We start from the raw sequence: 24,295 nt of genomic DNA on the forward strand, positions 1-24,295 counted from the left end.
ACCTCTATACTCCCCATACACACCCCTCAGACATCCTATCCAAGTCCTATGCAGACCTTCCCATACAATACGTCCTCTGTGCACTCCCCCTAAACGCAGGCTGTGCACTCACCCCAGAACACACGTACATATCCCATGTGTGTTTCATTCACGTCCCATGCCAGCCCATAAGCACTCCTCAGTGCTTCCCCATTCATGCACCCCATACATACACGGTCTATAACCCCGACACCTACAGCACCCGTTCGCACCCCTACACCCTCCTCATACACCCCCATACACAGCCGCCTGTCGTGGGCGAGCTGCGCTCCACAGGTGCTGGGAAGGGCTGGGCTGGGCAGAGCTGGGCGTGCCCCTCCCTCCGCTTGTTCCCCCGGACCCCCGGCAGCTGCCGAACGAGGCTCCGCAGGGAAGGAGTTCAGGGCAGCCTCGCCGACCGCAGTCGGTATCGCCGCCGGGCACCGCTTCCCCCGCGGGCTCCGCGCTCCCCCCGCTCCCGGACTGAGCGAAGCAGCCGCGACCGGCTCAGCTGAGCCCAGTCCAGCCGAGCAGAGCAGGTGGGCTCCGAGCGGCGGTCCGGGGCTGTGGAGCTCGGCGGGCGGGCGGATCGGTGGCCGCGGGGCTCTCCCTGCCGGCTGCGCCCCGGGACGCGGGGGAAGCCCGTGGGCGGGCGCGGGTGGGGGGTACCGGGGCATCCTCCGCAGGGGGAGGTGAAGTAGGCGGGGAAGGAGGAGGAGGGAAACCTGCTGCTCCGGAGGGACGAGGTAGCGGCGCTGCAGCGGGCCAGCCCAGCGGCGCGGGCTGCGGGCACATGCCGGGCTTGGAGCACCGGAGCCGCGGGATTTCTGTGGGTGGCTCAGCCCAGCTCCCGTCCCGGCCCCTGCGAGAGCGTCAGCTGGGCTCCTGCACGGAGGAAGGCTCACCTACGGCTCCTCTCCCGGAGTGCATTGATCCGAGAGCAAGCAAACCTGGTAGTAAGTACTTTGTCATCTTTTATGTATGATTCGTTAAAGTTTTATTGTTCTCTGCTGGCAAGTAGCAAAGGATTTTTAAGAAAAAGCTTTAAAAATTCGGTTGTAAGGATAATCTCTCTGGCTCTCTTTTGGACTCCTCAGCCTTTCAAATACAAAGGTGCCTATGTGGAGGCATATGCAGGAATGTTCCTTCAATGCACATGCACATCTTTAATGTTGCAGACTAAATTCTGTGTCAGGTTTGTTTGTTTGTTTGTTTTTAACTTCTGCTGTTCTCAAAGTAATTTGTACCATGTTGCACAACATGCTTAGTGTCTGAGAGAAGAGTAAATCCTGGTGTCACACACTGCAGAAGGATGGGGGAAAGGAGATGAGTATTTAGAATTATTAACTTGGCAGAGGGGGGAGAGTGACTTGTCTTCATGCTGCCTTCACGCTATGGAGCAATATGCTTTCGGGGATTCTTTGCTTTTTAATCCTCTTCTCTGTGTGCGCACATCTGGACTCTGGCCTGGCACTGCTCCCTGCACTCAGCCTGGAAGGGAGTGGCACGGCAGACCAGCAGGGGCTGGAGACCAGGGATGGAAAGACAGAGAATCCTTCCCTCCTTCTATGGTTTAAAGATACTTTTTAGCCCCAGTCTTGTCTTCTGCAGAGTAAATCTATAGGAATACTTCTCCCACAGCCAGGAAGCAGAATCACAAGTGTTTTGAAGGTTAAATTATGTTCTCTACAAAGGGAATGGCTGAGAGGATAAATGCAAACACCTGATTCCACACACCCTCCTTTCGAGAGGATTCCAAGCATTGAACCCTATGGGGAGTGAGGATGGAACTGCATGACATGCAGAAGGTGTGTTCCTACTGAGACTACAAAGTTATGCTACCTCTTTGTGGAGTGCTGGAAAGCCATTTCTGTCAGTGGAGCTGTAATGAAAGTAGTAATTCCTCTTGTATTTTAAATCCCTAACAGAACTACTGTCTACCTCCCCCTACTTCCTGCACACATCTTTATTTTATTTAGTTTGCTAATGACTTGTGTTATTATTTGCCAGATATGATATGTGTCTTCCTGTGCAACTTTGTGTGCTGAGATGTTCCTGGAACTAGGCTCTAAGAGCACGTTTTAGGAGCCTTCTGCTTTTAAACCAGAACTATGTTTACTAATAGCTGAATAGTTAATTTTCATCTAGCATGTATCTAAAGTACTTTCTGCTTCCTCAGATGATACTGTTCTTCTGTAGCGGGTCACTGTGTGCATTGTAGTTTGTAGCAGAGTGCTTGTGATGACACATTTTCATGATACACTGTTACACTCATCCTTAATACTTTACATTCTAATGCTAGAGGACAAGTGCTCTAACTTCTAAAGTAACTGGAGTGACTTTGTTTTAGCAGGTGAATGTTTGCTTCCAGAGGACCAGTCACTAGAATGATAGGCAGAATGTCCTGTTCTGGTGTGCATTACGTTCATGGCATTTAACCTTTTTAGATAAGCATGAGCAGAAAGTGCCTGGTTTAATAAACATCACAGTTAGGATTTTATATGAGTGCGGGAGGCTCACACTAGTTAATATCACTGACCCAATTTTTATTGGTCTTGTAGGGAAATCTTAATAGGTCTACTGCAAAGCAAGTTAGAAATCTGATACTTTGCTGTTGCAAGCATCTCTCCATAGTTTTAGTTGCTTTGCTGCATGGTACAAAGGAGGATGAAGGAAATAATTCAGTGAAGTTCTGTTGGTTTGCTTGTATGATGCTGAAAGAGAATTTATAAAGTCTGAAATAAGCAGGGATTACATATTGCCATTGGCTTAAGTTAAATGTAAGAGATGCATAATTTTTCACCAGATTTTGATCTGTTTTGTGTTCTCCCTGGCTCCTCCTTTAAGTTCATTAGGACTTCCTGTGGGCGATGATCTGATTTTTACAGTCAATCAAGATCCATACCAATATCCTTACGCAGGCCAAATACACTGTATTTAGAAAGGCTATAAACCAACAGCTACAAATTACTTTCAGAGCCCTCCTAAAACAAAATGCAGATGTAAATAGAGTTCAGAACAGCTCCAAATGCTGTGCCTAAAGTTGTGGATGTATGAATCCAGAAAATGTGCTCAGAAGCCATTTGCAAGCCATATAAGGAGATGGCTGAAGTTTTTGGTTAGACTCTGGAGAACTGTAGCCACAGTCTGTGGTTGCTGGACTCTTCTAGCTAGTTTGAGTTCAGGTCTGAACATGGGCTGGAAGTGATCCTGGTTTTGTGGGCAGACTCATCTCCTCTCCTTCATAAACTTGTCAAGTTCGTAATAAAACATGCTGTGGTTGTTTGCTTTTGCTGTGTTTAGAGCTGTACTCAACAGCTTTTCCAAACTTTGTTCCACAGGTATGATTTAGGAGGTAATGAAGGTAATTTATTTGTTCCCATTGGCTGGTTAATACACCCTTCTCTCTTTGATGGTAAATGACTCTTTTTTTAACCTCCCTCTGGAAGGTAGGTGTCCTTTCTCTCATTGCTCAAGAAGCACGTTGCTGCATCTGTTGCAGTAGGCTATTTAAGCTTTTTCAGGGGCATCCATTGTGCCAGACAGCATCCTAGCAAACCCTGTGCAGCTGCCTCCATCCCCTCCGCTGATGGAAATGCTTCTGTGATGTACACTAGGACTACATATGTTGTTTGGATTTCAGCACTGCATGCAGAGAAGATATGATTAATCCATAGTGCTGAAAAGGCTTCATTGGTGAAGCCAGATGGATTCAGGTAGGATGGACTCTGGGGGATTTTTTTAAATTTAGCACAGCTTTTAACGTTGTCTGTGATTACAGTGTAGGTTTTGCTAAAATCTGGGTCTTTTGTACAGGGTCTGTTAAACGTGCTGCAGCAAGGTCTGTCTCTAATAATGTCTTCATTAAGTGTCTCTACAAACAGAAGAATATACTAATTGCCAGACTAACATGTTGTTTGGCTCTTTGAACAAGCTACTGAACACTAACTTATGAATGGAAACTTAAAAGGTTCATTAGCAACCTGCTACATGAAAGAAATGAAATGAAAATACATTTGTACTACTGTTGTTGCTATTAAAGCTGATATAGGATTCCAGTTTAGTTTTTGTGGGCATATTGACTAATTTAATAAACATTTTTTGCCTCTGGAGTTTCAGCAGCTGCTCCCTGTATAAAAGCTGGGAATAACTGGTTCTGCTTTAGTAGGAATGAAAGGAGAATTGAGCTCTATAGAAATGAGGAGATTAGAGCTCCATGAGGCATATACCCATTTAATGCTTCTGGAAACCAAACTCGCTCAAATAATCCTAACTCCCACTTCTGGTGAGCAGAAATTCTAGGGGGGAAAAAATTCCCTTAGTGACTTATTAACAAAGGCTTTTCAGGTTTGCTGGGATTTATCATGTGAGCCTAATCTACCTTTTGTTCATCCAGTTGGCAGGCTTTAAGATTTAAAAGGGTCTGCAGAAACTCCTCCCCCAGACTCCTTATTTAATTAAAGAGGCTTGGTGCATTATTTACCTTTGAGTCTTCCATTTATGTGGCAACAATGAGTTGAGGTTAACGTATTGTAAAATATTTGTGAATGCTGCATTATAAGCACGGTAAAGAAGTAAACTTTGAAGGTTATGCCTTCAAATTTACGCTGACCTATATGGGTTCAGTCAGAATGTCTGAAGTGAGGCTGGTCCTACATAAGTACTGAAGTACAAATACAGGTGTCTAACTCTACAACAAATTTCCCTGCCTCTGTAGGCAATTCAAAGGGTCTGGATGAAGGACAGTTTCATTTGCTGCTATGAGAGCTCTCCAGAGTCACTGCATGTGCAGATCAGGCCTTGCAGGCACCAATATTTTCTATATTTTTCTTTGGTAGTTCAGTGAAGACAGACTGGTAACTGTAGTTCTCTTACTGGTTCCCTCAGTTTCTTCTCCTCCCCCACTCCATTCATCCCTGGAGCTGTGAGCATCAAGTTGCAGATAAAACGACTTCTGAGAGAGCAACGGGATGCAGCTCTTGCCAAAGGCAATTAAGTGCTTAGGATTACAGTGTGCTTTGCAAAGGGTGTTCTTGCTGAATCCCTTTCCTCTTCTGCTTGCTGGCACAAAGCAGTTTCTTGGCACTTACCTTTGTTATAACAAGTCTGAGCATTGCTAAACTTCATCACAGCGTGTCTGCTCTCTGAAGAAGTCGAGCAAGCTGCAGTGTCTTCTGTTTTGAGGACAGTCTGGCTGGTGATTCTTTACCAGGAGTCAGCTTGACCTCATCACCTCTGCTGTAATTGGATTAAATTCACTCACTTGCCAAAAACAGGGTCAGCTGATGGCATATTAATTATTCAGATTGAAGTGCTGTTTCATAGGCATGGGTTCCTTGGTACCAAAGGCATTTTTAGGGCTTGTGATGCAGCTGATGTGCCACAGGGGTACAGAGGGATGTTTTCACTTTTCTTCATCATTAAAAGTGAAAGTAGAAGATACAACCTGTGGGAGAGGAAATGACTGGCTCTACTTGCCAGTCATGTGCATCGCTTACTGCTGCTTCTTGTGAAATGTGATAAATTTCTCAGAGTCCAGAGATATCCTGGCTGAGGAAAGTGAATGATGGCATGTGCTGTTTTACACACCCATGGCAGTTTATTTCTAATTATTGCACAACAGGCTAAGATCGTTATTCTGAGTTGTCTTTTTACTGCTTTTTTCTGTTATTCTTCAGCAGTCTTGTGATTTGATGTAGTTGCAGAGTGGCAGGATGATACCTGAACAGAAAAATGTGCCCAGAAGGACACTGGAACTGTGTAGTGAAGGATAATCTGATCACCAAGGCTGTAGTTCCATCCTGAGACCTTTTATATACTCTTTAAACCAGTGTAATCCAGCTTTCAGTGGGAACCACTGCTAAGTAGCAAAAATCACTATCCTGATTGTTAACCTCAGCAAAATGTTAAAGGATGAGCGAGTCACGAGGAGACCAAGAACTGAATTGCAAATACTCTTACAAGGAGGATTTGAGTGGCTGGAGAGACACAGTGGTCCAAACACTCTCTGAGATGTTTCAAATAATGAAAGGATCCCTGTTTTTTGAGTTAGCTTTTCTTATCTGCCTGGAAGTACTGCAAGTTTCCTGTTTGCTGCCAAGGCCTCCAAAGAGTTGCATTTTGCAGTCAACATGGGTCAGAGGAACTAGAGCTCCCAGCTCTCTGTTCCTATCAGGACAATGTTGCATTTGATTTCAAGGTGAATTTGTTTACTCTAAATTCTATAAACTCATGAATACTTATGGTGCAAAGCAATAGATAAACAAGGTGAAATACGGATATGAGATTTTCCATGTCTACTGGGTGACAGGTACAATTTCATTTATTGTATAATTGTGCAGTGCAAATAATAAGGATGCCTGCTTTAATACCCCATTATAGTATAGTCGTCTAATCATATTTTTGGCAATGTTAATTATTATGAAGTTGTTTGTTGCTTAATGTAATAGATATATAATTCCATTTTTTTTTTTAAATGGTGTATGCAGTTTGTTAAATATTAAAGGTTTTTTTCATTCATATATGTTATGTATTTAAAAGAAAAAGGACAAAACATTGACCATCTCCCCTTGGCAAGAATTAACAGTTTGACTGGGTAAAAAAAAAAGTGTAAAAGGCATGTTCTGTAAGAAGCACTGTCAAAGACTAGGTCAGGAAACCATTGTATGTTCCTATGGTCTTGACTGTATCAAAAGGAAAGTTAAAAATCAGAAGCAGTAAGCAGGCTGTGTTTCAAATACACAGGAAAGAGGAACTTGTCAAGAATGGGTGGTTTTACTCAGGTTATTTACCTCAGATCTTTTAGGATCATAGCTTTCCTTTGGTGGAAGAAGAGGAAGGTCTTAAGTCAGTGCTTCATGTCTGAGAGTGTGACTGATTGCACATCACTTGTTGAAGTCCAGCCTGGTTTTGGATGTGAGAAGCCTTTTCTGTTTTGTGCAGCGTAAATTTACAGCAGTGCTGTAGTGGGTTAGCTTGGTGGGATCTGCCTCTGCTGCTGTTTTAGTGCTGACATTGTGGCTGTGGTGACCTCAGAGGGTGTATCTTGGACAGAGCCTGAGACCATCGCAGAGGGAGTCCTGGCTTTGAAATTTAACAGCTGATATATGGGTGTCTCACCCCCAGCACCACAGCAGTGCAGTTCCTCTGACCTCGACAGAGTTGCAGCATTCATGGTTTTCAGTGATGTGGGAGCGAAACTGGGCCTATATTCTTTTAAATGGTCTATTTAGCAGCCCTTTTCCATATGCAGTCTCCATGCCAGTGACAGGAGCTTCCTGGAACTGACAGGAGACACAAAAGACCCTCTTCTCTAAACCACTGGACCTTAAGAATATTGAAAAGATGTTACAACAAGCCTCATAATACACCATTGTCAGGCTCTCTCTGAAGATGCCTGCAGTGGCATCATACCTCTAAGCTTTCCAGAGGGGGTGTGATGACCCCACATGGAAAAAAAATACAAGAGTGATGGTTTGGGTGGCTGTGAGGAATTTCATAGGTCTACTTCCCCTGGCTGTAACTTGAAACCAGCTGGAGGCGTTTAGTGCTGATTGAACTCATATAAGAGGCAAGCAAATATCTGAGCATGTATCACGCAGGTTTTTTTAGGAAGAGACCTTGGCTTGTAAATCTGTGCATGTCTGGGTGCATCCTTCTCACAGACAGGGGAGTGGTGAAAGAAGGTTTGTCTCGTTTTCTTCTACACTTGCCTTTCTTCTTGCTACTCATTTTCCTGTCCGTTTGCAGCACAGCGATTTTCCACGTTGCTGTGAAAGTGCCCGTGCTTGTGAGTGGAGTGACACATTTGAATGGAAGAGGATTCGTGAAGTCTGAGCTTCAGCATTCCTAGGTATGGCAGGGTGTGCATTCTGTGCTCCCTCAGCCCCGCTCAGGGATGTGCCATGGCAGTGTGGGGTGCCCTGGCAGGAGAGGCTGTGCGAGCCACCTCTGCGTGGCCGGGAAAGCAGCCTCGAGTTGGATACTGGAGAATGAGACTACCACAAACAAGTATGAACTCGTTTACAGAAATATTTACTTAGTCCTTTCCTCTGTGGTTCCCTCTTGCTGTGCACTCAGTGTGGGTCACAGACAGCAGCAGCCCTGAGGGCTCCTGTCCCTCAGAATGTGCCCCCGCTCGGTGTCTCCAGCCCTCGGGAGCCGCCATTTTCTTTCCCTGACTTCTGCTATCCGGGTGTTCTCCGGCTGATGAGCTTTTTGGCTCACCATGACAGGCTCTGGTGTGTAGCAATTTTTCCCACTTGGACTCTCCTGGTGCCAGAGCTGGTGGAAACCATCTGGGATTGGCTTGGGGTGGCTCAAGGGCCCCTGTGCCACTTGTCCCTCACGCCATTTCCCGATACGTTACGTGAGGGATGTGCCCAAAGGAGTGGCTGTGGGATGGCAGTCAGTACCCGTGAGGGAATCCCCCCATCCTGAGGGGTGGGTGCCAAGGCAGGAGCAGTGCTGTGCAGGCTGTTTGATCTGGGTTTTCCTCAAATGCTTCTAAACTCAGTGAGTAGAAGTGCTGTTCCTTCATTTTACATGGAAGTGTGCCTTTATTGAGTTCATCTCAGTTGACTAGTAAAGTACTTAGTTTTCATCCAATCTGTTACTTATCTGATATGGAACTCAGTTCTTATCTGATATGGAACTCAGTTCTTATCTGATATGGAACTCAGTTCTATTCCTTTTCCAAGGTATTTCCAAGCTACAGCTATGGATGCTGGGGTTATCCTGGTTAGCCTGAGCAGAAGTGGGGGATCTGTTCCTGACAGGACCATAGTGACAGCCAGAAAATAAGGTTAAAAAAAGTCAACTACTGGTATTGCATCTCACCAGCAAGCACATTCAGAGATGGCCAGTAATCATTCAGTAATCATTCTCCAGGTAAAATAGTGTGGACCTTTCTCCGTTCCCCACATGCATGATATTGGCTTTAAACTTCATGTAGTATCTTCTAACTGCAAACGCTTTGCCACTTTTTTTGCTTTGTCTCAGGGGGTAAAAGCAAACAAAACTGTGTAAAAAAGTTTTAGTACTTGATGTTATATTGGGTTTATATTATACTGTACTTTGCTTGACTGAGGTAACCCTCTCTGAACTTGCTGTGATGGTTCATCAGTGCATGAGCTGTGCAGGGTCCCGTGTGGGTGACAGGCGCCTGCATATTACATTGGCAATGTATGGATATGGATATTGCAGCGGGAAATTGCAGAAATAGGCCTACTCCTCACTAAATTAAAGAGAAGGAGGGAAATGTGTGATGTTTTATGTCTGTTCATGCCTGTCAGGTTTTCTGTGGTGAACAGAATTCACTATATAGCTTTCCAGTGCTATTTCCATTCTAGCTGCTTTTATTACAAGTGTAAGGTTTCGAGATGGACTGTGTCAAGGACGGGAATAAGGGAACTTTGTCAAACTTTGTTAATGTTTTATCTGTGTGGCATAGAATTTTTTTCCTGAAGAACCAAACAAAAATTATTTTTTAAAGCTAAGAGTAACAAGTTGATGAACTAAACTGAATCTCAAACAAAGGATTTATTGTCTTGAAAACAAACTTTCTGTAATTGCATTTCTTGTGAGTTTTTTTCCTTCTGTTGAAGCTTATATTTCACTTAGAAGACAGGAAATACAACTTTGCTGATTACATTTTTTTTAAACTATAAATAACTTACTGTCTTCAAAGATGGTGTTCATTTTAAAAAATGCTTCTCAAGTGAAACTTTGGTGAATTAAAAATTAAATTGTGTGGGTAAAATAACTACTTATGGATGTCTGTACCGTGTGTACAGATGTTAAAGGTGCTTTCAGGGGGAAGGATGTTATAAGAAAAGTTCTGGCGTCTATAACTGGTCTAAACTGTTTTATTTCCTATTCTTTGCTGTTTGTATCTGTCCTTGTCCCACTCTCACCCCTGCCATGAGAGGTAATGAATGTTTGTATTCTATCACCTTGCTCCTTTGCTGGGGTCATTGCTTATCCTCAGGAAGTGGTGTAATGTGTGGGAATGCTGTAGCCTATCTAAAAACCGAATAACATTAGACCTGACGTAGAGTTCCAGTCAGCCTGATATGGTGATGAGTTAACAGGAGAACCTTCAACAGCTGTTTTTTGAGATCCACTTCGCTCCCTACCTCTCCAGTTTCCACAGCTCTTGTGTTAAGGATATTAGAGGATGTGTACCTGTTTAGTCCTTTAAGTGTCTATTTATGGACCTTGTTGTCCAGAGTTTGTTTAATCCCTTTTTGAACCCATGGACATCCTTTTGACTTCACAGCCTTGCGTGACAGCAAGTTCCAGAAGCTTGTAACCTCCTGGGCAAACAAGTGGTTTCTATTTAAATGAGCTGATTGCTTGTTGCAGTGAGTACTGCCTTGTCCTGGTTTTGTAAGAGTTCTGCATTTAACAGCTCATGGGGTTTTTAATTATATCTGGTCATATCCACCCTCAACCTTCTCTCCAGACTGAAGAGTCAGAGCCTTTTTAGTATGTCCACTCCGTTTCCATTTATCTGCCCTTTTTGTCAACTTGCTGTGTCCTTCTTGGTATGTGGAGAGCAAATCATAATACTCAAGCTATGGGAGTGCTCAGGTTGTGTAAAGTTGCAGAAATGCCTAAGAAATGTTCTCTTTTCAAAGATTCTGATGATGTTTCTGGCTTTCCTGACTGCTATTGAACATTGAACCAAGAATTTAGGAGAACTGTCAGGGATGGTTCCAGCTTCTGAGTAGGAATAGTTAGAATTGATATTGCCTTGAGGAATTACTACACTAACACGTATCTGCCAACTTTTTTTTCCCCAATCCGATAGTTTTGTCATTGATTGATGGACATGCTGAGTAACACCAGTCCCAGGGGTGATCCCAGGAATTGCACTGCTGATTCCACTCCATCTTAAGAAGCCTGTTAAGCTCCATCCTTTCCTTTCTTATTATTTCTAATGTTTGCACTCTCTTATGTTCTGCATTCATTACTGTGAATGAAGTTGAACTTGCCAGAGTGTGGTTTCCAGGTTCTCCTACACAACCCTTCCCATAGCTGAGAGTTGTGCAGGCAGGATTTGCAAGTCCTCAAGTACTGGCCAGAGCCAGCATAGCTCTGGCTTACACACCTTGGCTAGTGGTTCTTAAATTCATATTTGAATTTCTTCAGAACTTGTGTGAACATTGTTCTGTCCCAGTGATTTATTAACATCTAGTTTCCTTGTTTCGTCTGGTATTTCCTGATTTTACTTCAGATTGGTCTGGCTCCTCTGCCAGATTTACAACAAAGGGTGCAATAGATGTGGAAAACTCCCCAAAGATTTCAGCAGTAAAGACTGATGGAACGAATTCATTGAGCTTCTCTTCTACAACTGCATTATCCCCATCTCTCTCTCCCTGTTACACCTCTGTCATCCAGCAGCTGGACTGCTTTCCTAGCTGGCTTCCTGTCCTTGATGTATTTCAAGAGCTGTTTACTAGCACAGTGCTCTTTGTTTGCAGGCAATTTTTGGATCATCTTTTAGCCCTCTTAATTTCCTGCTTATGTTTTACTTACCATGTTTTATGGGTTTCCCTGTCTTTACTTAAGCAATCCATTTTCTAAGGGGTGACCTATGCCCTGCAATACTCTCCTAAGTCTCCCTGAGGCTTCCTGCTTTTTGAACTGCTCTCTGTTAGCATCCCCTTTCTTTAATGGCACATCCTTACATCTTTCTCTTTCTTAAAATTAAATAACTATACACTGGGTTTGTTTGGTGACCCTTATATCAGTGCTGTTCTTTGTGTTTCCTAACAAGTAGCCTTCCTAGTTTTCTCTGTTTTAGGTGGTACCCTGCACTTAAAAGTTTCTTTTCCACTGGAGAACTCTATATCTTGAAAAATGTTTGGCTTTATATCATCCTTTTTTTTCTTCTAGGGGCTAATACTGAATATTCCTAAACATCCCCGTGTGGTGTTGGCACACAGCAGCTGTTACTATTGTAACACTCTGTGGAAGCCACCTCTTAAAACTGAGGGGCACAAGCTGGGCATGAAGCCATTCTGGGTGCTAATGGAGCTGGATGTGTTATTACCTTGTTATTACCTATGTGCAGTGATGATTAAAACTTTGCACTCCTGAAATCCTGGGCTGGATTATGTATAAAACTCAAAACCTATGCACTTGAAACATCTGAGAGGAACGTAGCCTTGCTTTTCCGGTTTTACAGACATGGAAAAAAAAACCTGAAGGAGAATATTCTGTGGTTACATGAGAGGTCTCTGTGCACATGTTTACAAGAGCTGAAGCGTGTTTATACTTAATTCTGTGCTGTTACTGGAAGATTGTCCTTATTCCATAAAGCACTTGCATGCAGTTACAGGAGTAGTACAGATGTTTACTCTCTATAGGTGCACTTAAAAGGGCTGGTTTTACAGATGCAAGCCAGCACTGAAACAAGATACGCAAACAAGTTATTGTTGATTAATATTACTTAGCTAATTGAAGCTAATGCTAAGTAATAAAACCTGGACAGGTGAATAACCCTAGTACTGTGTTTTCTTTGCCCTGTATCACTAAAGTTATATACATTCTTTCTACTGGGAGCACAGGATTGGAGTGTTTGTTGGGGTTTTGTTTGGGTTGCTTTTGTTTTGTTTTTACTGAGGCACATCCTGTCCCCTGTTATAGCTGTCCTTGCACTCTGTAAATAGATACACCTAAATTTGCAGAGCTTGTCTGTTTGAGCCTTTCCTTAACCAGTGAATGCTGGACCAATCTTACTTCAAATCTAGCTATGTGTCTGTGCTTTGTTCTTGAAAGACTTGGATTCAAGCCTACTACATATCTTCCTGGACCAGAAAGCTGTTGGAAGTGAACATGCTGTGTCTGGGTGATGACTTTACTGATGAGCTGCAGGAGTGCCCCGTCATATGATGAGCTAAATCATGAAGTCGAATTGTGTACTTTGAGAGTCACTGCAAAAAGAATGAAAGTGAAATTGAGCAGAGCTCATCAAAGCTGACTGAAATAACATCTGTGAGGAAAACCTGGACCTCATCACTTCACTGTGATACATGCAAGGGAAATTATGTCAAGTGAAACAGTTGCTTGTCACAGAGAGGAACTGGGCTTCACCATTCAGAGCACTTCTTACAGTCCTGTATCTGACTAATCCAATCTTGAGTGATTTCTTATCGAATGAAATTTCAGTGGCTGTCAGGATCTTTTGCAGTTCTTGGCTTCTGTCGGTATTGTTCTTAGTGCCAGGTTTTGGAAGGATTTTCCTTATTATCTAGGTATAATTTTCTACTTTGTGAATGGAATGGTGTGTTTAGGCAGCTACTCCAGCCAGACTTCACTAGTTTGATATTTAGGTATCAATAATTTCAACATTGTAATAATTCATGTTGTTGTAACTGTACAATACGTTCCTTGATCTGAATTATTTGCAGGGCTCTCTACTAGAATGTCTTTCAAATGGTTTGGTCAAATATGTAGTTCTTACCACTTTCATCGCTAGGTTTCAAAACTCTTTACAAGGAAGTATCAGAAGGAAAGGAGTTTGGAAGGACTTCTCCAAGGACTGAAAAAAGGTAAGCAAGGTGAATCTTCTGTTTCCATATCTGAATGCAAAGTTGTCTTGTTCTTACTAAAATCAGTTTAGGAGGTCACTAAACAAAACTTGTGAGTGAATGCACTTGCACTACTGAGAATGCAGGCTTAGTCTGGATTTAGCTTAATGCACTGTGGGGAAAAACAACGAAAATGTCACTTAGAAATGCAAATGTTGCTATGAAAATATTTAGGTCTTATTAAATATTTAGGTTCTTACCTTTAAACTGCATACTTCACATGCAGAATTTCTGGAGCTCATTAGAGAATTTTTTGGGGGTGAATTTTTTTAGCCTAAGTCCCTGTGAGTCTCTAATATAGTTTTTTTTCCTATACTTGCAAATTAATATTAGTTCTATTGGTTCAGCTGGATTAATTAGCTCAAAAATATGTAATAGAAGGAAGTCAAAGTAATATTTTCTTCCAAAAAAAGAATCAACCTCTGATAACTGTACATTAATTCTGACTTCTTATCCATATCTGTTGCATTTCATCTGCAGATCACGAAGGTTTTTAGGTGCTTATAAACTGGACATGAAGCTATTACTAGCTACATTTGCAAGTTTGTAGCCTAAAAAATAAAGAAAGAAGGATAAAAATAACCCTTTAAACTTAGTACATGGATTCCCTATACCTTGACCCTTTGAGATGAAGCTATTCACTCCCATCTTCAAATGAGAGAGTTTAAACATACTTTATAGGAAGACTGCTCTGCTGCTTGTAAGAAGGGTGTTTCTTTTCAGTTGTGCTATAATGTACTCAATAACTTGTTAAAACATATCTCTCAGAAAACCTTGTGGTTTCTTTTCTTTTGAGAAAGAAAGATAGGAGAGCAAAACCACATGTAACACCTTACCCCCCACCCCCCCATTTGTTATCTTTCTTCATGCTTTAGAAGAAAGGCAACGTCAAATTCAGATTTCTGCAGCTTCAGTTTTCCGCCCCTGGGTTTTGGTCTGTCTCTCAGATAACTCCCCCTCTGAAAGGACTGTTATGTGTGATAAGAAACCTTGTAACCATCTTAAACTGAACTTTGTGTGGTTTTGGGTTATAATACGTGCGATGTATATATTTATATTTTATAATCTATTTTCCCCAGTCTCCAAATTGTTGTCATGCCCCATTTAATTCTCTCCAGACTTTTTCAATGCCCTTTTAAGGGTTTATGTGGGTAACTACTGTCAAGGCAGAAGCCTGTGGCTCTTCCTGGCTCATGTGAGGGGACTTGCATTTGCTTCAGTGAGGTGGAAGACATTTTCCATTATGGGTTTTAGCATCAAACTGAGAGGCCTTGCTTGGGCTTTGAGGTTCTCAGAAATGGTAAATTTAAACCAAACACTGGGGAAAAAAATGTTAATGCTGTATGTTCTTTAAAGAAAAAAAGGGGAAAACCAAAGGAGAGGAAGATCTAACTAGACCCTGGGGATCGATCTTGACTGTGCCTTATTACCACAGCTTTATCCTTTCCAGTTCTTAAAGATGCTGTCAGGATTGAACTCTAATGACCTGATTAATGCATTGGAAGGGTGCCTATAGATTGTGGTATTGATATTGTTTCCATATGGCTTCCTGGCAGGCAGATTGGCAACAAGATGTCATCTTTGTGGTGATGAGGAGGAAGAGTGTGGATTTTTTACTTTTTATTTTTATGGAGCTTGTCTCAGCAAATAAATACCAGTCACTGGGTCAGTCGGTCTGAAAAACAGTAGCCTTGTGGTAAGCTTGATTCTGTAGATTTATTGGAGTCTATAGAGTTATACAGGAAAAGGATATGATATCTATATTGCTTGCAGAGACTTAAAAGCCCTATAATACCTGTTCCTCCTTCAGTCAGCAGGGAGTTGTCTTTTGAAGATGCATGTATCCTGTGCACATGAAATCTATGGGATAATCCCAGACGTGTTTCTTGGGGCAAATACTGGATTTCACAGGGCTTGTTTCAGAGAATCGAGCTCAGTCAATGCAGCAGGCAGCAGCTGTTAAAAATTCTTCACTGCTGCTTAGAATTTTCTTCCTGTGTTTCATGTTTCAAGCAGGCAGCACTGACCAGGCTCAATACAGATGTGGAAGAGTTAAACTGAATTACTGACAGTATCCAGTGGGTCAAACTGTCCTGACTGAACTGTCCCTTTTTGACAGCAGTGTAGTGTCCTACCCACTTTTCTTTGCAAACAAGAAATAGCTTTTTTTTTTAGTGACTGTGTTTTGTTTGCATGATGGCCACATGTGCAGCTGGTTTGATTTAACCCATGAGACTGAAATGGTTTCTGAAGTGACTTCTTATTTTTATTGTTAAAGGAAAGATTAACCTCCAATCTCCTTTTCCTATCAAGGGGATTTCTTCCATGTATCAATACATAAAGTGCAGACTTGTTGGGCAGAAGAATCAGCTGGGAGACTGGGAGTGTCACAGTGCGGTTCCTCCTTTGGATCTGAGTCCTTTCAGTCCTAGGAAAATGTTTCATTTCTCTGAAGGGAAAAGAGCCAGATCCAGTGGGAAGTCCCTGTCCTAATAAACTGAAAACTTACTTTCTTTCTTGGTGGGATTTGCAAGCTGTGCTATCTCACTATCACTAACTTGTTTTAAAACTAGTTCAACTGTGTCTAGAAGAGCTGTTCTCTGGGCAGTTGTGTTCATTTGTTTTGTGCATCATAGCTTACAAGGAATGAGGTAGAAAATTCCCTGGATTCTTTCATCCACCTTCATTGCATTACTGTCTCCCACCATATCCACATAAATGCTTGACTGTATTTATAGACATGCTGGGGCAGTATTTTCTTCCTTTCTTATCTGTTGATCTCTTTTAATGTCAGAAGAGATCAAGGTGGAATGAGATGATGTGTTTTGCTTGACCTCAGGACCCCACATGCCACCAGTGGCTTGTGAGACAGTGCTTTATAAGAAGGTGGATGCTGCAGCTCTAAACTGTTATTGCACGTCTTTTAACATATAACCTTGGGAGACCACTGTGCTGTTGGACTTCCAGGGCTAGAAGAGGAGAAGATAATAAACTGCTATAGGAATAAAAGCCTTGGCCAAAGTTTCAAGCCTTAATAACAGTTTTTGTTGTGAGGAAGCTCTGAAATTGCAATGATTCTGAGCCAGGCCATGCTATAAATCTGAGATGTTAGAGACAACTTGCTCGTAACGTTCTCTGAGATTTCTTACAGAAAATGTGGTTCTTATTGCAATGTGCCTCCTCATTCCAAGAGGACTGGCAGCTGGTTCTGCTGCTGCTTGCATCAACAATGCTGTAAACCCTGTTTTCTCTCTTAATCATCAAATTAATGTTCTCCTAGACCATGAAATAGAGCCCTCCACTTAGACATGGGTTTAATGGTGGGTTCAAAGCTGCTACAGCCTCTAGGCTGGTAGGGTGCAGTGTAGCAGGGAGAGGCTCATGGTTTTGGCAAAGCTCCCCTTCTCTGCTTCATTTGAATTGAGTTTGTGACCTGTGCTTCATCAGCTTCACTCCTGAGTCCTACTTCCTTCTTTCTACAGGCAGGTCAGCAAAAATCCCACAGGAATTTGGAATGATGGATACAGGACACAACGTGAGAAAGACAACTCCTTCTGCCATGGTTCTAAACCAGCTAAATCCCTAATGCATGATTTGTGTCTTGTGTGTATCTGACCAAATGTCTCCACACAGTAATTAATGGCAACTGTCTGGTGTTCAGTCTGTAGCGGAAGGATCACTGAAACTTTCCGTGAGAAAACTTTCAAGGAAAACCAGTGTTCCAAATTCATTTACCACTTCAGTTGTCTTTTGAGGACACACAGCAGCTTGAGGAACACAGAAGCAACCAAAGTGTTGCTCTAGTTTGGATTACAAAATCAAATTAACATGGACAGAAAATACACATCAATGTCATGGGCGAGTGTCTTCCATAGGAGAAGAAATTCCTCCGAAATGGGTTCATTGCTATAGATGCTTGAGAGGGGTAGGGAGTGTCTTAGCTTAGTCCATCTAAACCAAGGAAATCTGAAATAGAGATTTATGTTCCCAGCTTAAAACTTAATTCTTAAAACTGTGGGCAGGGAGGGAGGAAGGGAAGTGTATCCAGTGGTATGAGGCTAAAGGCAAATTGCCCAGATCTGCCCTCAGAAATGTAAGCACAGCTTTCTGTAATTTCAGAGAGAACTTCAAGACATAATGAAAGGACAATGTTGGACACAGAGGTATCCAACTCCAGCACTGCCCTTGCCGGAAATGAGACCCAGTGGTCCAGGGGGGCCTGTCCAGCCTTGCTTGCAATAGCTGTGCCCTGCAACTCTGTCATACTCTGACAGTTCAGTGAAATTAGGCTTCTATAGTTAGAGAGAAGCTGCTCCTCCTCCATATTGGAAGCATTCTTCTGGTTTCTAACCTAAATATATTCACTGTTCGTTTTCCACCCATGACTTTTATGTCTCTGGTTATCCCAGCATTTTTGTTACTCAGGATTGTATTATTTAAGTATTTTTCTGTTTGATTTGGGTGGTTTGGTATCAGTTAACAGTATGTTATCAAGAGTGGGGCTAAAACCCAAAAGAGGAGTGTTCAACATGAGAAACAAAATGAACTTGGAGGGTCTGTACACATGGGAGTTACAGTGAAAGGTGAGCTGTGGCAAGAAATTAAGTTAGCACAGCTCTTCCTAGTTCCTCATTTTATATCCCAGCTTTCAAATCCCTGAAAGTCAGCAGTGGTTTTAGTCCTCTCCTTGGCTGCATCCTAAACTTGTTCCTCAGTAAACCAAAACTAGCTGTGCAACATATTATTTAAAATCCATTACTGCAATGTGTCATGTTTTACACCTCACAAAAGCTGTTAAGTGGTATATTATGGAGAGAGTAAGAAAACACAAGTCTGCAGCATCAACATATGAAAGAAACTGGTTTGCTATGAGGTTCTTAAGAGTTGTTCTGATTTCCACTAGAAATAGTAACTGAGCCCTAGCAAATATTGAATGTGAATTGTGCTGTCCTGCCTTCATCAGACAGTTTGCTCCATGAAAACCTAGGAATAATGCATAGATTTAACGAAGGGGAATGTTTGAACTGTCTCCTTTCTTCCAGTTGCATCTTTTTTTTAAAGCATCTTTGTACATAGTTGCTTTGTCGAAGTGGAAGTCAATAAGGAGGGTTTTTATTAATTCTCTATTGTGAAACTCATTTGCAAAGCTAATAACAATTGCCTTTGTATTTAAACTAGTCCACCTGGGAACTCTGAGAGCTACGACATGTCTCAGACTACTGTGCTGCTGTATCTTCTGCTTCCTCAGCCAACCCAGAATGCCTAAGGTAGTAAGAGAATAAAATAAAATTGTTTTATAACTCCCATTCTTCAACAAACTCTCTTGCAAGCTGATAAGACCCCATCTCCTCCTTGCATTATAAAGTATCAGAAACTCTCCTTAATGATGTTTCTTGCAACCTCACTTTGAACTACACTTGCGGGCAGCATTAAAAACTTGAAACTTAAATAGCACTTGTCTCCTGTCTGCTTAGGTGGAGGATTATAGCATGAATTTGTTACCACTGCAGAGGCCTTTGCTGCATTAACACTTGCTTAGTTTGCAGAAAGAGTGCTCTGGTTTCTGCCTGTGCACCAGATTTGGATGCAGAGAGGGCAAACCCAGATTTGCCCTCTTTCATTTGCATAATGTAACCTTGAAGCTTCCCAGCTCCCCTCCTGTTCTCTGTTCCCCAAAAGTATTCTAATATTTGGAATTTGTAAACACAGAGTTTGGGATTCCATGTGCATCTGGAATTGATAAACTGTTGGTATTACAAAGATGTAACCCTTTACACCTCTAACCTAGGAATGCTCTAGAGAGAACTTACAGGCACAACTGCTGTAGATGCAGGCAGAGTCTGAGCAGCTAAAAACAAAATGAAAAAGTTGCTGTTGAATGAGTGGAATTTTCATTGAAAACTATGTCACTTGGGGGGCAGTCAGGGAGGAATAAAAACTACAGAATCTGTTAGGCAATAAATACAGACATAATATTTTTGAGCTAAGAACTGAAGAGGTGTGAGCCAAATAAAACTTTGTCACATGGCATTAGTGGGGGAGAGAACCTTTAGGAAGAGACACGGTAGTGAAGGGGAAAAAAACCCACCAAGCAAAAGCCTCACCCCTAACAGAATCATGGATTAGTTGAGGTTCAGTGAATGGCTTTGTTGAAAACACAAGAAAAGAATTTAAATAGAGAAGGTCTGATAAGGTGCAGGGCATCACAGATCTGTTTCCATAGTGGCATTGTTCAAACAGAGGCTTAAAGGAACATCAATACCATTGCTGATGAGCTCTATAGAAGACATCCGTCTTCCAGTGGGGATACTGCTGTTGGTTGTCTGATGTTTTTTTCCCTAATAGTTGGATTTGGAGAAAAGGTGATGAGAGGAAAACAAGGACTTAGAAAAACTATTGACTTGACAGACTGCTGCTCCCTTCCATCTCCTGCTTTCTGCGCTTTGCATGCCCTCTCCACTCAATTTTACTTTGACTGTTGTAATTATATTGACTGTTAAAAATTATATTGAAGTATTTTTAGGGGAAAAAAAATAGACACCTCCACCCCCTAACTGCCTATACTGAAGCAAACACAACTTTACACTAGTGTGGGATTCAGATATGAATGTTCCTTCGTGTCTGTGTTTATTCTCCTTTGATAAACAGGTGCAACTGAACCATTTACTCAAGAGAACTGACTGTGAGAGTAGCACAGTACATTTTGTATTTCATGTTGCCCACTGTCCTAATCATCCTGTAGCCACTGGGAAATTCACCAAGCATCACCTTCTTTTCATAATTGGTGCTTTCCCTTTTGAAAAGCGTGATCAAGCTGTTTCATGTTACAAATATCGTGGTGTTGAAGTTCTTCCTCCCATTTTCCTGTTCAAAATTGCCATTCTGCAGTTTTTTCTTAGTTAAGTATACCACGAAAACAAGCACAAAACCTTTAAGTTACAGCCGTATAGAACATATTTTAAGATTAAAAGCCTACCAGTCATTTCTCTGTGTAAATTATGATACATTTCCTTGAAAAAAACCACCATCTTTGTTTAAATAAAACTGCAGCAGTTTTTGGACTTGAACTTTTTAATATGGGCTGAATAAGCCACCTAATAAGAAAAGAAATTTATGTAGAAAGACGGTAAAAAAACTCACTGTGGTTCTTTACCAGCTTGACTTCAGTGCACAGGAGACTGGGCCAGTGTGGAAATGCTGATTTTTATGAGTGGCCAGGTTTAGACAACTGTCACTCAGAAGTGAAGGACTTCATGCTTTGGATGGATCAGCTCGTCCTTACCATGACCATGACTATTCTTCTCAAAGTGTTTGAGACCAAATGGATTCCCTGGATTTGCACCCAGTGGATCTGGTCACTGACCTGTTTTCATCTAAGAACACAAGTAGTTTGAGTCGGAAACATTAGGCACTCCTGACCTTTCAAGTTAGGGAGAATTACCTGGGGAGGAGTTTTGGCTTCAGTGAGGTAAATGTATTATTTTTTTCCCCCAAAATTAGTTAGTTGACCCCAAACTTTACCTTTAAAAGTAACTTGAACGCATATTGCAAAATACTAATTTTCTGTGTTGGTTCAATAGCTGCTTTATGAAGACACATCCCAAAAGTACTCAGAAGCAGAGGGAAGAAAAGCAAATAAAAGTGAAAGTACAGTGTCTTGGCATGAACACGCTAACTTTAAGCATACTATTCTAGTTAGATTGTGTGTTTGTTTTGGTTAAGGAAACAGACTAGTACAAATGTCCTGTAATAGCTTGGATTTGAGTATATAACTTAAACTGTGCTAATGCCAGTAAACTTGGAAGAGAATTCCTTTTAAAATGGATATTTTTGCACAAAATAATTATGTTTCGTAATTAAATCCATTTTTACATATTCCATAGGGTGTTTTTTCTCTCAACCATAGCCCCTCTGAGTTCCAGCAGAGCAGATAATACTCATTAAATTCTTCCCCTTTTCCAGCCCTATCTTAAAATGGGGGAAAAAAAGCTTATATTTTGTTTATTGGGAGAAATAAGAGAGCCTGCAATCACAGCCAATAGGGCAAAATTTATTTCTCTTTAAATAGCGTGAAAGAAAAATGTCACTTTTAACTGAACTCTACTTTTAATGAAATATGCTTTTTTTATGCTGTATGCTTTTTTATTTTATTTAAAATTCCCTAAATTAGGGGGAAACTGAACATTTTGCTCTTCAGTCTCACTCTTTACTTTCTGAAGAGATTTCATTGCTAAGTGTATCCTACTCCAGTGGGAGATTTACAAAGCTTTCCTATTTAGTCTTGCTACTGAGCTGTCAGTCAAATAACAACCTACAATTACTTGAAGGGGGGCTGCAAAGATGGACCAGCCAAGCTTTTCCTCAGTAGTGGCAGATGGAAAAATGAGGGGTAGATTGAGTGCTTGCTATTGAGGCTTGGCAGGGTAGTGGAGCAGTGGAATTGGTTACCCAGAAACTTTGTGGCATGTCTGTTTGTGGAGTTGTTCAAGGCATGTTTAGGCAAAACCCCAACTGATTTCCTTGGGTGTTGGTGGTAGTTTTGCTTCAAGTGGGATTTTGTGTTAGGGACGTGTAGAGTTCCTCTCCAGCTAACATTTCCTGGGACTCAGCCATTATATTGTCTGTTTATTTGGTTTTCCTTCTTTCCTCCTCATCCCTGGGTAAGGTTAAAACCTCCTTCAGCTTCTCATAAAACTGACACATCTCAGTCTGTGTGGGGTCCTGGTTCACAGAATCATAGGGTGCTTTGTGTTGGAAAGGACGTTAAAGCTCATCTCATTCCAACCTCCCGCCATGGCCAGGAGCACCTTCCACCAGACTGGCTTGCTCAAAATCCCAGTTCATGGTTTATAAACATGGACAGCTCATTCAGTTTGAAGTTCCTGAAGCTGTTTCTGTCATCCCAATTCTACACGTTCCTGGATATCAACAAACAATGGTACGTTTTGACCATATTTTCCTGATGTGACAAACAATTTCTGTCTATTGATTTTTCGTGGAAATTATATTTTCTCCCATCTCTTATTTTCCTCAACAAGGAATTAAGGGAATATTGCAACTTTAACCTAGAATATAATTCTAAGACACCATGTAGTCAGAGACCTATGAATAGTATCATCTTGGAATAGAGGAAGATATTCAAACTCCAAATTCTGGTCCTTTTGAATGTAAGATGATTTTATTTTCAGTACTGATGCAGATCCCCTGGTGCTTGAGTGAATGCTGGAGTTAGCAAAAAGGGAAGGGAAAGAATACAAGAACAGAGCGGGGACAGGAAGGAGGAGGTGAATGTTGTCATTGATAACAGCTGATACCTAAGGTGTGTATCCAAGATCCCTCGGGACTGGAGATTAGAAACCTGTTCATGCTGTTGTACAAGCACTAACAACAGACACAGTTCCTGGGATAAGGAGTTTCCACTCAGAAACACAAAGATCCCACCTTTTTACGAGCAAAGAGGTGAGGAACTCTGTCTGGGAAAGATTAAATACCTTGACGAAGGTCACTGTAGTTACCCCTTCTCACAGAAGCTGATGGTGGCACAACTCGTGCATTCTGAGTTCAGGGCATTACTGCCAAGTCATGCTTTCCTTTCCCTAATGATTTCCAGCAGTCCAGTCACCAAAACAGAAAGCTGGTTACCAGGGAGCCGGCAGAGACCTTCCCTGTGCTATGGAGGGACTGTGGGTGCGGGTTTGGTGCATGGGATAAAACTCCAGTTCTGCCTCCCGAGAGCCTTCAGAAGTAGTTTTCTCTCACTTGCTGTCCCAGCAAGCAGCATTCCACCTGTGGATTTGGTATCCTAGAAGTGTCCTGAGCCAGTTTCTGTTTTGGAACCTGCTGTTGCATGTGTGGAACCCGGAAGCTCTGATTAGGTGAGGAGAAAGCAACCTTTTCCAGGCACCCTTTGAGGTACATTTGGTTTTAAAGAGTGCATTAATATTGGTTAATCTTTGTCTGAGTTAACATTGAAGAACTAGTGAATTAGAGGCATTCTTCTACTTCCAAAGGGATCTATATTTGTTTTGCCTGTTCTGGTTGTTCAAAATGAGAAAATTACTTAAAATTTTGTTGTGAGAGAGAAAAATCATTAAAGGCGTTGAATTATCTTGCAAAGAAAGTGTCCCACTGTGAAACTTGACACCAGTGACTTTTTTTTTTCTTTTGTGTGGGAGTTATAGTTATGTTTTCCCCTCCCATCCTTAGTCTCCCTTCTCCTACTAAGTGATGTGGAAAATGCTGGTGCCAAAAAAAAGCTAGATGAAGTATTGATAAATGTGGGAATCACTTACTTAGAGCAGAGGAAAATTAGAAGGCAGCTGGTTTTCATCTTTTCTGTTAACTTGGGAGGTGTGTCTGTGTGTGAAGAATTGAGGCTACTGGTTTATATCCCTCTATCATACTCTTGGAGAAGGGGAAAAAGCAAGAGTGCTAAGAGTGAGAATCAATCACACAGCTTTTATTCAGGCTTCTATTCATTATAGATCAAGGTTTAATAAATGTAGGGAATGTTTTCTTGCCCTTTTTTGTCTCTGTGTCAAATATTCTCAAGTGCTAGGGATGGTTTGAGACTAGTTCATGGTATGCTTTCTTCTCAAGACAACTTTCTACTTGAAAAACTGTACTGAAGTGGAATGTTCTCCTGCATTTACAGCACTGGGGAGATGTTGGGTTGAGCA

General features: G+C 41.8%; 1 protein-coding gene across 4 annotated transcripts in view; it reads left to right on the top strand.

The window, feature by feature from the left end:
- The first annotated feature begins 770 nt into the window (after nucleotides 1–770).
- The window catches only part of MYLK (myosin light chain kinase), a 202,467-nt gene continuing 178,942 nt past the window's right edge, over nucleotides 771–24,295 (top strand). For 2 of the 4 annotated variants that reach the window (XM_027885106.1, XM_027885107.1), the window contains exon 1: nucleotides 771–974. In XM_027885106.1, the coding sequence (XP_027740907.1) occupies nucleotides 812–974 (163 nt within the window). In that variant the 5' untranslated portion in view covers nucleotides 771–811. Of the gene's footprint in view, nucleotides 975–13,504; nucleotides 13,578–23,472; nucleotides 23,492–24,295 lie in introns of those variants that run through there. The other 2 variants (XM_027885108.1, XM_027885110.1) reach the window with 2 other exon arrangements.

The sequence above is a fragment of the Empidonax traillii genome, unplaced genomic scaffold, assembly GCF_003031625.1.
Source record: "Empidonax traillii isolate 1590-97213 ecotype Southwest subspecies unplaced genomic scaffold, ASM303162v1 scaffold161:size1573837, whole genome shotgun sequence".
Lineage (NCBI taxonomy): Eukaryota > Metazoa > Chordata > Aves > Passeriformes > Tyrannidae > Empidonax > Empidonax traillii.